Below are 16,147 nucleotides of genomic sequence, written 5' to 3' on the forward strand. Positions count from 1 at the left end.
GCAGATGAAGTGTTGCCTCACCTGGAAGGACATTTTGGGTCCTTGAATGGAGGTGAGGGAGGAGGTGAATAGGTACTTCGGCTGGTTGCAGGGATAAGTGTCAGGAGTGAGATTAGTGGGGAGGGTGAATGGACAAGGGGGTCATGGAGGGAGTGATCCCTGCAGACAGTAGAGAAAGGCGGAGGTAAAGTGACGTTTGGTGGTCGGATCTATTTGGAAATGGAGGAGGTTTCAGAGGATGATGCATTGGATGCAGACACTTATGTGGTGGTAGGTTAGGACAAGAGGAGCTCTATCACTGTTAAGGCAAAGGGAAGATGCGGTGAGCACAGACGTTCAGGAGATGGAGGAGATGCAGGAAAGGGAAACATCAATAGTGGATGAAAGGAAACCCTGTTCTTTGCAGAGGAGGACATTCCTGATGTTCTGGAATGGGAAACTGCATTCTGGGAACAGATACAGTGGAAATGTAGGAATTTATTGAAGTTAATAGCATTTTTACAGGAGACAGGGTGGGAAGAGGCATAGTCAAGGTATCTGTGGGAATCAGTAGGTTTATAAAATATGTCGGTTGACAGTTTGTTTCCAGAGATGGAGGCAGAGAGAAGGGCAAAGGGGAGGGAGGTGTTTGAAGTGGACCGAGTGAATTCAAGTGCAGGGTGGAAGTTAAAGTTGATGAAATTGATAAACTCAGCATGGGTGTATGAACCAGCACCAATGCAGTCATTACTGTTTCTGAGGAAGATTTGGGGAGCATTACTGGGGAAGGCCTGGAACATGGACTGCCAACAAAGAGACAGCCATTGTTGGGGCTCATACAGATACCTGTGGATCGCCCTCGAATCTGGAGAAAGTGGGAGGAGCGGAAGGAAAATTGGTGAGGGTGAGCACCAGTCCTTCCAGATAGCGAGGAACTGGTTTGTTCTTTTATTGAGAAAGAAACAGAGAGCTCTGAGGCCTTCTTGCTGGGGGATAGAAGTTATAACTGGACATCCATGATGAAAATGAGACGGCCAGTGCCAGGGAATTGAAAACTGCTGAGGAGATTGAGGCCATGAGAAGTGTCGCGGATGTCGGGGGAAAGGGACTGACTCGAATGGGATAGAATGGAGTCGATGTATGAGGACACGAGTTCAGTGGGGCAGGAGCGCCCAGGAGATGGATCGGACAAACAGGCCAACAGGCTGTCTCGCTTTTCAGGAATTGTCCCTTTCAGTTCTGCCTTGCACTGAACCAAGCTCTGCGCTCCGGGTTCATTTATATTCAGACCTCTTTTATGTGTTGCTGAACCCACCCTGACGTGGAAATTGCCGCGATTTCTTCCCAGAGAACACTTGTAGCAACGTTATATTCATTCCCGAGACTGCAGCGCCACTAGAGGATAATTGCGGTACTGCAGGGGTTCAGCAGCTCCCGAATGTGAAGAGATTCTGAACCAGGAAGTGCCGGGAGTTAACATGGCTTTTAAAGGACAGGTCGAGAGTTTAACCGAGGAGGTAATTTGTCCCATCTGCCTGGATTTCTTCACCGAACCGGTGTCGCTGGCGTGTGGTCACTACTTCTGCCGCTCCTGTATCACACGGTGTTGGGAAAAGAAGGAGAGAAACTCCTGCCCGGAATGTAGGGAGGATATTGCAGACCGCACCCTCAGGGCCAGTCGGGCCTTAGCAAATCTGTCTGAGAAAGCTCGAAAACTAAACCTGAATCCGAAAGAGAAGGAAAGTAAACTTCACTGCGAGGAACATGAGGAAGAACTGAAGCTGTTTTGTGAGACGGACAAGACACTGATCTGCCTGATCTGTGCGACTGCGCGGGAACACAAGTCCCACAACTTCATGCCGGTTAAAGAAGCCGTTGAAATCTGCAAGGTAAATCTAACCAGGTTTTGATCAGCTGTTTACTTAGTTGCATATTTTGGTCTAATGTCTTCACTCTCTGATTCCCAGGGTCGGGTTAAATCTTCCTTAGACTCTCTCACTGAAAAGAAATCTGACTTCGAGGAAATGGAGCAACAACAGAAAGAGAAGATTTCTGGAGTTCGGGTGAGACTGCCAGAGAAGAATTTACAAATTCGCTGTGTAGTTTTTTTTCCCCTTTAATGCAGAGTAGCAGAGTATCACAGCTCCAGTTACCTGGGATCGATCCTGACCCCTGGAGCTGTCTGCGTGGAGTTTGCATGTTCTCCCTGTAACCAGTACCTTCTTTTAGCCGACATTGCATGGTTGAACGGTAAATTGGCTACTGTAATTAACCTTGTGATTGTGGGTGGTCTGTGAATCAGGTCGGAGTTAGTGGGTCTGAGATGGAGTATATGTTTCAGGGAGATGTGGGGGAATGTGATGGAGGGGATTGTTCTGAGAACCAGCATGGACTTTAATGGGCTGAATGGTTACCTTCCATGTAAGAAGGAAATACAAAAAATAGCCTCAAATAGTAAACTAGCCTCTCCTTTCATTTGGCAGGAACAGTCACACAGCCTTCAGTCCCAGATCACATCCCTGTTTGCTGAACTGCGTGGGGTTCTCACTGAGAAAGAGCAGCGTGCACTCCGAGATCTCAGGGAAGAAGAGGAGAGGATTCTGAATCCAATGGAAAAAAATCTTCAAGGCATTCAAGAGATTTTAAATTCTATCCAGGAGAAAATCTCAAAGTTACAGGAGCAGATGGATCAACAAGAAAATATCATATTTCTCATGGTGAGAGATTTCAGTTTGGATCTGTAAAAGTGCACCATCACAAAATGATGTATTTTATCTCAAATACTACAGTTGGAAACTGATTTCCACCATGTGGTCATCCTGACTGTTCAGGATTGCATTGTCCCAAACCGGCCTCCCACGACATCTGTACATCACAGGACAGTCTGCAACCTTCTCGGGAATGAGTTACTCTGATTAGAGCACTGAGCTGGTGATTGTTTCTGTGATTCCCATGTGTAATATCCCCGATACTCAGAGTAACACCCAGTTACTGTCACAGGCTGTGAATGTGTTTCTGATATTCTCTTCACCACATTTCTTGTGGGATTTATTAACAACCAACTGATGTTTTATCTTTGATTTTTGGTCTCACAGAAGGAGAAATATTTTCTCCACTCCCACCCCATCAAATCCATTCGGAATGTTAAATTCCTCCATCTGATCCTCCCTGACATCATATCCAGATAAAAATACACAACCTGTCCAGTCTCTCCTGTAAGTTCCATCCTCCCAGTTATGGTATAATTCTCATAAACATTCCTTGTACTTTCTCCCATGGTTCTGTATCTCTCTTTCTCCATGTGTGTCAGCGGGAGTGAGTTAAGTGGGAATTTTCAGCAGCTTGTAGTAACTTGGCTCAGATTCCTGCTGTTGGGATGCCGACGGTCAGTCTCAGTCAATTGAGATCTGTGTTTTATTTATTTCAGGAGGAAGCTCGTCGGAAAAGGAGGTAGGAGATGTTCTTGACTGAAACTCTGGATGGATTTGTAAAATAGTTCAAATATCACTGATGTTCAGTTTATAAATAGATGTATAATATCTACAGGATCAGTGATGAAGAATGGACGATGTCAGTGACAGATGGTGCCCTTCTGGTTGAAAAATTCTATCACCCCTATTTGTTCGACGTAGCATTGGGAGAAGCGTTTGACGGCATTGAGCGAGGTAAGACATGCAGATTCATTCCGGCACCAACCCCACCTGCTGGGACACATCACTGCCACATGGTCAGCAGGAGATGTCAGATCCTTGAACACAGCAAACCGGGGCAAAATACAACCAATTCACTGGTCTGTTCGGTGAATCACTGCATCCTGATCCCATTGGCACTGGACAAACAAGCCAATGCACCAGTTTGAATCCTGACATGTGAGCTCTGGAATTAATATTCCATTAATGACATTAAAGGGGATAAAATCTGGTATAACTGTGGTGACAGGGATTGTCAGAAAAATACACCAGTCGTTCGTGCCACTCACCCTGTCTGACCGGTCCGTGACCGCAGTCTGATTGATTCAGCTGTGCCCCCTGCTGGCCTCACGAGTCTCACTGTTGTTATCAAACCACCACATTGAAAACTGAGCCCGGACACACCAAGCAGCATTAACATTGGTGAACGCAGCATAACTGGTCTGGCAAATCTCCCTCATACACATCCACAAAAAGGTTTAGCAGATTGTAGTCAGATTTTTTTTTTATTTCAAAATATACTTTATTCAAAAATAAATATATACAATAAACCATTCAATAACTTTTCATCCTTTACATACGTTTGCATTATACACAGTACATATCCGTATTTATAGCCACCCACGTGGCACTCCAGTAGTTCAGCTTACCATATCATTTCATTGTTGAGGGGTATACTCCCTGCCCTCCGACCCCTCCCACTCCCACGGGTGGAGAAACCTATACTGTGGTCCTTCCCCACCGGGCCCTTGCGGTGGCTGCACCGAGTTTCAGTGCGTCCCTCAGCACGTACTCCTGCAGTCGAGAATGTGCCAGTCGGCAGCATTCTCCCACGGACATCTCCATGTGCTGGTAGATCATCAAGTTTCGGGCCGACCAAAGAGCATCTTTCACCGAGTTGATGATCTGCCAGCAGCACCGGACGTTGGTCTCCGTGTGTGTCCCCGGGAACAGCCCGTAGATCAGAGAGTCCTCTGTTACGCAGCTGCTGGGGATGAAACGTGACACTAGCCCGTCCATCCTCCTCCACACCATCTTTGCGAACTGGCAGTGTGCAAAGAGGTGGGTCACAGACTCCTCCTCACTGCAGTCCTCCCGTGGGCAGTGGGGTGCGGAGACGACGTTCCGGGCGTACAGGAGGGCTCTGACTGGGAGGGCCCCTCTCACCGCCAGCCAGGCGAGGTCTTGGTGCCTGTTGGTTAGATCTGGCGATGAGGCATTTTGCCAGATGAACTGGACAGTCTGCTCAGGGAACCACCCCACTGTGTCCATCACGTCCTTCTCCTGCAGTGCCTGCAGGACACTACGTGCCGACCACTGCCTGATGGCCCTGTGGTCAAAGGCGTTCTCCTGGAAGAACTTTGCTACGTAGGACAGGTATGCCGGCAACGACCAGCTGACTGGGGCGTTGCGCGGGAGTGGGGCCAGACCCATCCTTCGTAGCCAGGGCGACAAGTAGAACCTGGGCACGTAGTGGTACTTGGTGCCCAGATACCTGGGCTCTACACACAACCTGATGCAGCCACATACGAAGCTGGCCATCAGGGTGAGGGCGACATTGGGGACGTTCTTGCCCCCGTTGTCCAGGGACTTGTGCATGGCGGTCCGTCTCACCCGCTCCATCTTGGATCTCCAGACGAATCTGAAGACAGCCCGGGTGATTTCCGAGCTGTAGGAGCGGGGGACGGGCCAGACCTGCGCCAAGTACAGCAGCCCTGAGAGCACCTCACACCTGATGACCAGGTTCTTGCCCGTTATCGACAGGGAGCGCCCTCCCCACAGTCCCAGTTTCTGTTTCACCTTGGCAGTCCGCTGCTGCCAGTTCTTGTTGCACGCCTCCGCCAGATTGCACATTTTTAGTCCCCTCTGTAACCTGGAAACTATTCTCTTCTGACACAGTGAATGGTTTCTATTTGAACAATTCGCACACATGTCACAATGTCAACACACACTGGACATGTGAAGACACACTGTAACATACAAATAGTTCAATATACACCTTTATCTTCACTGTGTACACACACTCACTGATATTTACCACAACTGCCACACACACACACATTGATACATTGATATGTTGATAATATGCAAATGCACCATCAGAGTGGGACACATCATCAGAGACACAGACACATTTCCATGTGTTTGTCCCATATCCTTCTAACCATTGCCTATCGTTGTACCTGTCTAAATTGATTTTATATTATTTTAATTATACCTGTTTATATGGCTTTCTTTGGCAGCAAATTCCACATGTACCCACCTCTCTCACAGTGATAAAGTTGCCCTGCAGATCCCTTCAAAAACTTTCCCCACTCATCTTCAATCTCTGCCCGCTAGTTTTGGGCTCCCCTGGAGTTCCCTGGTGTGACCTTCCAGCCCTTAAGGCACCACCTCAGCCGCCCTCCAGTCTTTCAGCAGCTCACCTGTGGTGAAATGTGAAGCTAATACATCTGCCAGAGTCTCTGCAAATTCATCCTCTGTCCTAATGAGGGGCTGTGGGGAGTGGGTCTGTGGGAAAGGAGACAAAGGGACCCTTATCACCCATATTCATCCCCGTTCACCTTCTGTTTCCATCTACACGCACAGTTCACCACAGGCTTTCCACCCCTCCCCCATCTGGTTCTGATTCCATCCGCCATTCATCTCTCCCCTCATGGTTCCCATGATCATAAACAGGAAAAAGTCTGCAGATGCTGGAAATTCAAATCAACACACACAAAATGCTGGAGGAACTCAGCAGGTCAGACAGCATCTATTGTAATGAATAAACAGTTGATGTTTTGTGCTGTGATCCTTCTTCAGGACTAAGATTGAAGGGGGGAGATGCCAGAATAAAAAGGTGGGTAGAGGGGAGAGGGGAGAGAGGCTAGCTAGAAGGTGAGAGGTGAAGCCAGGGGGGTGGGAAAGCTAAAGGGCTGGAGAAGTTGGAATCTGATCGGAGAGGAGAGTGGACCAGAAGAGAAAGGGAAGGAGGAGGGGACCCAGGGAGTAGTGATAGGGAGGTGAGAAGAGGTTAAAGGCCAGAGTGGGAAATAGAAGAAGAGGGGAGGGGATGAGAAAAAATTTATCTGGAGAAGAAATCAATGTTCATGCCATCAGGTCAGAGGCTACCCAGGCAGAATATAAGGTGTTGTTCCTCCATCCTGAGGATGGCCTCATCTTGGCGCAAGAGGTGGCTGTGGACTGACATTTTGGAATGGGAATTGAAACGTTTGGCCACTGGGATGTTCCCCTTCGGGCGGATAGAGTGGAACCTCCTTTAATGATAAGATTCCAGCACAGGTCGGCCTTTGTGCTCCTGTTTTTCACCCTCCCACAGCTGTCTCCCACCTTCCCATCTCCCAACCTCCCCCGCAACCTCGCTCCGACTAGCGATCAAAACTTTCATTGTGTTGGTCTCCACCTGTCACTCACTTCCCGGTGTCTACCAACTCCACAGTCCACACTCCCCATCCTTCTGCTACCTGGAGCATCGTCCCTGCCACCTTTCACCAATCTTCAGGTTCACAGTCACTTCTAACCCCTGTCTCATCACTCCCCTTCTCCTCTGCTCAATCTACACCCCTCAAGAACTTATATATTTCTGTCAGATCACCTCCCAGTCCATTTACCTGCGTTGGCCCTTATCCTTCTAAACCTCCCTGTCATCATTTCTCTGTCCCAGGCCTCAACTCCTGCGCCAGTTCCATGGTGCCCTGAATTCTCCTGTGTCACAGAAGGTGATTGACCTCAGTTTCTACCACATTACAGGAGCAAATGTGCTGCAGGTCCGAAAATGCAGAAAGGTAGATAAATCCCCAGGTCCTGATCAAGTGTATCCCAGGACATTGTGGGAAGCTCAGGAAGAAGTTATGGTGCCCCTTTGGAGATATGTGTGTCATCGATAGCTGTGGGCGAGGGGCCAGAAGACTGCAGGGAGACTACTGTTGAACATTTATTGAAGATAGACTGTCAGGAAAAGCCTGGGAAGTACTGACTAGTGAGCCTAACGTCGCTGGAGGGTACATTAATGGAGGGGATTCTGAGAGACTGTTATTTGGAAAGGTGAGGACTAATCAGGGATACCCAGCTTGGTTTTCTGCATGGACGGTACGGTAGCATAGTGGTTAGCACAACGCTTTACAGTACCAGTGACCCGGGTTCATGTCCCGTCACTGTCTGTTAGGAGTTTGTACGTTCTCCCGTGACGACGTGGGTTCTTCCAGGTGCTGTGGTTTCACAGTCCAAACCCGTACCGGTTGGCAGGTTATTTGGTCATTGCAACTTGTCCCATGGTCAGGCTCCGATTAATTCAGGGGTTGCTGGGTGGTGGGGGTCATTGTGACTTGTCCCATGGTCAGGCTCGGATTAAATCAGGGGTTTCTGGGTGGTGGGGGTCAAAGGGCCGGAAGGGCCTATTCCGTGCTGTATCTCAATAAATAAATTACAGCTGATGAAAGTGCAGTGCACATCGTCTCCATGGAGTTTAGCGAGGGATTTGACAAAGTAGCAGAGAGTTCGATCACATGGGATACAGTACGATCTGGAATAGGATACAGAATTGGCTGGGTGGAGTCCTGTGACCAGCGGTTGTGCTGCAGGGATCGGTGCTGGGTCGACTGTTTTTCATCATTCATTTGAATGATTTGGAGAGAATGTAGCTGACATGTTTCGTAGGTTTGTGAAGGACTCTACAACTGGTGGTTTCATGGACAGTGAAGAGGTTATTTATTTATTTAGATACAGTGTGAAACAGCCAAATAGAAACATAGAAAACTTACAGCACAATACAGGCCCTTCGGCCCACAAAGTTGTGACAAACATGTCCCTACCTTAGAAATAACCCTCTATTTTTCTAAGTTCCATGTACCTATCCAAAAGTCTCTTAAAAGACCCTATCGTATCCACCTCCACCACCGTTTCAGGCAGCCCATTCCACTCACTCACCACTCTCTGAGTCAAAAACTTACCCCCGACGACTCCTCTGTACCTACTCCCCAGCACCTTAAACCTGTGTCCTCTTGTGGCAACCATTTCAGCCCTGGAAAAAAAGCCTCTGACTATCCACACAATCAATGCCTCTCATCATCTTATACTCGTCTGTCAGGTCACCTCTCATACTCCCTCGCTCCAAGGAGAAAAGGCAGAGTTCACTTAACCTATTCTCATAAGGCATGCTCCCCAGTCCACGTAACATCCTTGTAAATCTCCTCTGCACCCTTTCTATGGTTTCCATATCCTTCCTGTAGTGAGGCAACCAGAACTGAGTACAGTACTCCAAGTGGGGTCTGACCAGGGTCCTATATAGCTGCAACATTACCTCTCGGCTCCTAAATTCAATTCCACGATTGATGAAGATGATGTCTTTGAAGAGACTTTTGGATACACTGTACGCCTTCTTAACCACAGAGTCAATATGCGCAGCTGCTTTGAGCGTCCTATGGACTCGGACCCCAAGATCCCTCTGATCCTCCACACTGCGGAGAGTCTTACCATTAATACTATATTCTGCCATCATATTTGACCTACCAAAATGAACCACTTCACACTTATCTGGGTTGAACTCCATCTGCCACTTCTCAGCCCAGTTTTGCATCTGATTAATGTCCTGCTGTAACCTCTGACAGCCCTCCACACTATCCACGACACCTCCAACCTTTGTGTCATCAGCAAATTTACTAACCCATCCCTCCACTTCCTCATCCAGGTCATTTATAAGAATCACAAAGAGTAAGGGTCCCAGAACAGATCCCTGAAGCACTCCACTGGTGACCGACCTCCATGCAGAATATGACCTGTCTACAACCACTCTTTGCCTTCTGTGGGCAAGCTAGTTCTGGATCCACAAAGCAATGTCCCCTTGGATCCCATGCCTCCTTACTTTCTCAATAAACCTTTCATGGGGTAGCTTATCAAATGCCTTGCTGAAGTCCATATCCACTACATCTACTGCTCTTCCTTCTTCCTTCATCAATGTGTTTAGTCACATCCTCAAATAATTCAATCAGGCTTGTAAGGCACGACCTGCCCTTGACAAAGCCATGCTGACTATTCCTAATCGTATTATGCCTCTCCAAATGTTCATAAATCCTGCCTCTTAGGATCTTCTCCATCAACTTACCAACCACTGTGGTAAGACTCACAGGTCTATAATTTCCTGGGCTATCCCTACTCCCTTTCTTGAATAATGGAACAACATCCACAACACTCCAATCCTCCGGAACTTCTCCCGTCCCCATTCATGATGCAAATAACATCGCCAGTGGCTCAGAAATCTCCTTCCTCGCCTCCCACAATAGCCTGGGGTACATCTCATCCGGTCCCGGCGACTTATCCAACTTGATGCTTTCCAACTGCTCCAGATCCCACTGCAAGTAAGGGCTTATTCCGTGTTGTATCTCAATAAATAAATTACAGCTGATGAAAGTGCAGTAGACATCATCTCCATGGAGTTTAGGGAAGGATTTGACAAGGTAGCAGAGAGTTAGATTACATGGGATACAGTACGATCTGGAATAGGATACAGAATTGGCTGGGTGGAGTCCTGTGACCAGCGGTTGTGCTGCAGGGATCGGTGCTGGGTCCACTGTTTTTCATCATTCATATGAATGATTTGGAGAGAATGTAGGTGACGTGTTTGTGAAGGAATCTAAAATTGGTGGTTTCATGGACAGTGAGGAGGTTATTTATTTATTTAGATACAGTGTGAAACAGGCCGTCCCAGACCAATGACCTGCTCCACCCAGCAGCCCAACTATTTAAAACTGGCCCAATCACGGGGCAATGAACAATGAGCTTTTAACCTACAAACCGTTATGTCTTTGTACGAGCGTCACAGAGTGGTAGAAAGTAACAGCACAGGCCCTTCAGCCCACCTGGTCTGTACTGAAACATTTAAACTACCTGCTCCCATCGACCTGCACCGGGACCATAGTCCTCCAACTCCTACCATCCATTCTCTTAAATGTTTAAATCGAGCTTGCATGTACCACTTGCACTGGCAGTTCATTCCACCTTCTCACGACCCTCTAAATGAAGAAGTTTCCCCTCACGTTCCCCTTAAACTTTTCATCTCTCACCTTTAACCCATGACCTCTGGTTGTAATCCCACCCAACCTCTGTGGAAAAAGCCTGCTTGCTTTTACCCTATCTATACCTCTCATAATTGTGTATACCTCTATCAAATCTCCCCTCAGTCTTCTATGTTACAAGGAATAAAGTCCTAAACTATTCAATCTTTCCTTATGACTCAGGTCCTCCAGTCCCAGCTGCATCACTGTAAATTTTTTCTGTACTCTTTCAAACTTGTTTACATTTTTTCTGTAGGTAGGTGACCGAAATGGCACACAATATTCCAAACAACATCTCATACAACTTTAACATAACATCCATCTCCTCTAATCAATACTTTGATTTATGAAGGCCAATGTGCCAGAAGCTTTTTTAATGACCCTCTCTCCCTGTAACACCACTTTCGATGTATTATGGATCTGTATTCCCAGATATGCTATGGAACAAAGAGTCCTCAGGGCCCGACCATTCACTGTGTAAGACCTACACTGGGGTCCTACCAAAGTGGAACATCTCACACTTGTCTGCATTAAATTCCAGCTGCCACTTGTCCCCCCATTTTTCCAGTTGCTCCAGATCCCACTGCAAGTAATGATGGTCTGCCTCGATGTTTTAGGCCAAGGCTTTGTGGGTTGTTTTGGAGTTCCAGCATTCTCAGACATTCTTGTCTTTATGATTTGGATCTCTCTGTACGGTTCTGGTTACCTTTCTACAGGAAGAATGTCATTAAACTGAGAGGGTATAAAACAGATTTACAAGGATGTTACTGGGACTCACATCAAAGTTGCTGGTGAACGCAGCAGGCCAGGTAGCATCTCTAGGAAGAGGTACAGTTGACGTTTCGGGCCGAGACCCTTCGTCAGGACTAACTGAAGGAAGAGCTAGTAAGAGATTTGAAAGTGGGAGGGGGAGGGGGAGATCCGAAATGATAGGAGAAGACAGGAGGGAGAGGGATGGAGCCAAGAGCTGGACAGTTGATTGGCAAAAGGGATATGAGAGGATCATGGGACAGGAGGCCCAGGGAGAAAGAAAAGAGGGAGGGGGAAAAACCCAGAGGATGGGCAAGGGGTATAGTCAGAGGGACAGAGGGAGAAAAAGGAGAGAGAGAGAGAGAGAAAGAATGTGTGTATATAAATAAATAACGGATGGGGTACGAGGGGGAAGGTGGGGCATTAGCGGAAGTTAGAGAAGTCAATGTTCATGCCATCAGGTTAGAGGCTACCCAGACGGAATATAAGGTGTTGTTCTTCCAACCTGAGTGTGGCTTCATCCTTACAGTAGAGGAGGCCATGGATAGACATATCAGAATGGGAATGGGACGAGGAATTAAAATATGTGGCCACTGGGAGATCCTGCTTTCTCTTGTGGACAGAGCGTAGGTGTTCAGCGAAACAATCACCCAGTCTGCGTCGGGTCTCGCCAATACAAAGAAGGCCACATAGGGAGCACCGGACGCAGTATATCACCCCAGCCGACTCACAGGTGAAGTGTTGCCTCACCTGGAAGGACTGTCTGGGGTCCTGAATGGTGGTTAGGGAGGAAGTGTAAGGGCATGTGTAGCACTTGTTCTGCTTACTGGGATGTGCCAGGAGGGAGATTGGTGGGGAGGAATGGGGGCGGCGAATGGACAAGGGAGTCGCATAGGGAGTGATCCCTGTGGAAAGCGGGGGCAGGGGAGGGAAAGATGTGCTTAGTGGTGGAATCCCGTTGGAGGTGGCATAAGTTACGGAGAATAACATGTTGGACCCGGAGGCTGGTGGGGTGGTAGGTGAGGACAAGGGGAACCCTATTCCCAGTGGGGTGGCGGTAGGATGGAGTGAGATGATGTGCGTGAAATGGGGGAGATGCGTTTGAGAGCAGAGTTGATCGTGGAGGAAGGGAAGCCCCTTTCTTTAAAAAAGGAGGACATCTCCCTCATCCTGGAATGAAAAGCCTCATCCTGAGAGCAGATGCGGCGGAGACAGAGGAATTGCGAGAAGGGGATGGCATTTTTGCAAGAGACAGGGTGAGAAGAGGAATAGTCCAGATAGCTGTGAGAGTGCCATCCCCTTCTCGCAATTCCTCCGTCTCCGCCGCATCTGCTCTCAGGATGAGGTTTTTCATTCCAGGATGAGGGAGATGTCCTCCTTTTTTAAAGAAAGGGGCATCCCTTCCTCCTCCATCAACTCTGCTCTCAAACGTATCTCCCCCATTTCACGCACATCTGCTCTCACTCCATCCTCCCATCACCCCACTAGAAATAGGGTTCCCCTGGTCCTCACCTACCACCCCACCAGCCTCCGGGTCCAACATATTATTTTCCGTAAGTTACGCCACCTCCAACGGGATCCCACCACTAAGCACATCTTTCCCTCCCCACCTCTCTCTGCTTTCCACAGGGATCGCTCCCTACGCGACTCCCTTGTCCATTCATCCCCCCCATCCCTCCCCACCGATCTCCCTCCTGGCACTTATCCTTGTAAGCGGAACAAGTGCTACACATGCCCTTACACTTCCTCCCTCATCACCATTCAGGGCCCCAGACAGTCCTTCCAAGTGAGGCGACACTTCACCTGTGAGTCGGCTGGGGTGATATACTGCGTCCGGTGCTCCCAATGTGGCCTTCTATATATTGGCAAGACCCGACGCAGACTGGGAGATCATTTTGCTGAACACCTACGCTCTGTCCGCCAGAGAAAGCAGGATCTCCCAGTGGCCACACATTTTAATTCCACATCCCATTCCCATTCTGACATGTCTATCCACGGCCTCCTCTACTGTAAAGATGAAGCCACACTCAGGTTGGAGGAACAACACCTTATATTCCGTCTGGGTAGCCTCCAACCTGATGGCATGATCATTGACTTCTGTAACTTCCGCTAATGCCCCACCTCCCTCTCGTACCCCATCCGTTATTTATTTACACACACACATTCTTTCTCTCTCTCCTTTTTCTCCCTCTGTCCCTCTGACTATACCCCTTGCCCATCCTCTGGGTTTTTCCCCCCTCCCCCTTTTCTTTCTCCCTGGGCCTCCTGTCCCATGATCCTCTCATATCCCTTTTGCCAATCAACTGTCCAGCTCTTGGCTCCATCCCTCTCCCTCCTGTCTTCTCCTATCATTTCGGATCTCCCCCTCTCCCTCCCACTTTCAAATCTCTTACTAGCTCTTCTTTCAGTTAGTTCTTACGAAGGGTCTCAGCCTGAAATGTCGACTGTACCTCTTCCTAGAGATGCTGCCTGGCCTGCTGCCTTCACTAGCAACTTTGATGTGTGTTGCTTGAGTTTCCAGCATCTGCAGAATTCCTCGTGTTTATATTACTGGGACTGGAGGGTTTGGGTTATAAGGAAAGGTTGGATCTCCTGGGTCTTTTTTCCTGGAGCTCAGGAGGCTGCCAAAGGAAACGGTAGAGGTCAGTACAGTTACAATGATTTAAAAGATATCTGGATGGGTACATGAGTGGGAAAGGTTCAAAGGAATAATGGATAAATACAGGCAAATAGAACTAGTTCATTAAAGTGAGTTGGTTGGCACAAATGAATTCTGCCTGACCTCCTCTTTAAATGCCTCCAGTGTTTACTCACCCCATCCTCATCTGGATCCAGCTGTTGCTCCACCCCTTCTTAATTCCACAGCTATTTCCCATCTTTCTTTCCAATCTGAGGCAAGGTCTCGTCTTGAAACATCGACTGTATGTCTCTCTTAATACATGCTGATTGACCCATTGAGATACGCCAGAATTTTGTGTGTATTGATCGGAAAAAATCCGCTCTCTGTGTCGAGGAAAAATCTCGGGAAGATGTTGGTTGTCCATCCATTGTAGGTGGATAAAACAACGGGAAAGGTTCCTGTCGGCCATTCGACTGCGCCTGAGGCCCAACGGCCTCTCCTGGTCCGGTCCCGGGGCCGCGCTGCTCGAGTCTCCCCCCGATCCCCGGGGACTCTCTAATTCTCTGCTTCTCCCCCCAGTCTCTGTCACCCTGGATGTGGAAACGGCGAATCCTCGGCTCGAGGTGTCTGAGGATCGGAAGAGTGTGAGACGGACCGGGACCCGGAGGAATCTCCCTGACACCGGGAAGAGGTTCAGAGTCCGGCCTTGTGTGCTGGGATCGGAGGGGTTCACATCGGGGAGACATTACTGGGAGGTGGAGGTGACGGGGAATCGGTTGTGGTGTCTGGGAGTCGCCGCAGAGTCTGTGGAGAGGAAGAGACGGGTCACACCGATTCCGAAGACCGGATTCTGGATCATCTGGCGGGTTAATGACGAGATGTTGGTTCTCACCTCCCCTGGATCTCGTCTGCCTGCCGGTCCCATCCCCGGGAGGGTGGGAGTTTATGTCAGATATGAGTCCGGGACAGTTTCATTTTACAACGCGGAGACCAAGTCCCATCTCCACACCTTCACTGGGAATAAATTCATGGAGAAACTTTATCCTTTGTTGTGGACTTGGCATAAAAACGAGCGGCTGAGAATCAGCTCCGGTTCCGCTCCGGGTCTGTAAACGGGTCGGGTCCGGGACCGGCGTCAGGAGTAAATATAAATGTGCGGAGAGTGAAATAAACATGATGTGAGAATTATCGATCCATTTATTTTAACTTGTTCACCGTATCCGTCAACGGAACAGAAACACCGCGGATTCAGCAGCAGCCGCGGGCGGCGGGTCCTGAGCTCCCCGGCTCCCCCGGGTGCTGAAGTCCACTCGCACCAAGACAGGTGAAGTGGGACAAGTGATGCTGACTATAAGAGGGAAGTCAAGGTGAATCTTGGTAACACGGGACATGTAGTGGTAGTAACAGACAAAGCGCCGGAGACTTCCGGCGTGTTGGATAAAACCTATGGAGGGAAATGGACAGTTGACGTTTTGGCTCGAGGCCCTTCATGTGGTCTGAAAGTCAGAGAGGAGATGACCGGTGCAGAATGGGGGAGAGAAGGATGGAGACAGAGCTGGCAGGTGATGGGTGGATCCAGGTAGATGAGGGAGGGGTGGAGTGTGGAAAAGTGTCAGAAACTGGGAGGTGAGAGGTGTCAGTGACAAAGAGCTGAAGATTTTGGAATCTGACAGGAGGGGAAAGTGGAGACTGGAGTAAAGGGAGGGAGGTGGGGAGGAGTGTGTGGGTGATGGGCAGGTGGAGAGAGTTGGGAAGGAGGGGAAAGAGATAGGGTGATGGCGATGGTGGATCAGGAGGAGAGAGACAATAAAACAGGAAAAGTGACGGAGAGGGAGCGACTACCAGAAGTTTGAGAATTTGATGTTGTTGCCGTCAGGTTGCTGGCCACCCTGGTGGAACATGAGGAGCCATTCCTCTAATTTACGAGACGAATAGAGCCGGGATCTCTACATTGAATCAGATATTCATTTTAAGACCATAGGATATAGAAGCAGAAGTAGACCATTCGGCCCATTGAGTCTGCTCTGCCATTCAGTCGTGGGGTGATCCGATTCTTC

The 16,147-nt window shown here is 48.7% G+C and overlaps 1 protein-coding gene across 1 annotated transcript; it reads left to right on the forward strand.

Moving 5' to 3' along the window:
- The first annotated feature begins 1,416 nt into the window (after positions 1 to 1,416).
- LOC134346607 (nuclear factor 7, brain-like) lies at positions 1,417 to 15,302 on the forward strand. The gene is made up of 6 exons (XM_063048046.1): positions 1,417 to 1,868; positions 1,947 to 2,042; positions 2,463 to 2,696; positions 3,407 to 3,429; positions 3,526 to 3,644; positions 14,670 to 15,302. Exons 1-6 carry the CDS (start codon positions 1,458 to 1,460, stop codon positions 15,200 to 15,202), a joined length of 1,416 nt encoding a protein of 471 aa, XP_062904116.1. The 5' UTR covers positions 1,417 to 1,457; the 3' UTR covers positions 15,203 to 15,302.
- The last annotated feature ends 845 nt before the right edge of the window (positions 15,303 to 16,147 follow it).

The sequence above is a fragment of the Mobula hypostoma genome, chromosome 5 (genome assembly GCF_963921235.1).
Source record: "Mobula hypostoma chromosome 5, sMobHyp1.1, whole genome shotgun sequence".
In the NCBI taxonomy this organism is placed as follows: domain Eukaryota; kingdom Metazoa; phylum Chordata; class Chondrichthyes; order Myliobatiformes; family Myliobatidae; genus Mobula; species Mobula hypostoma.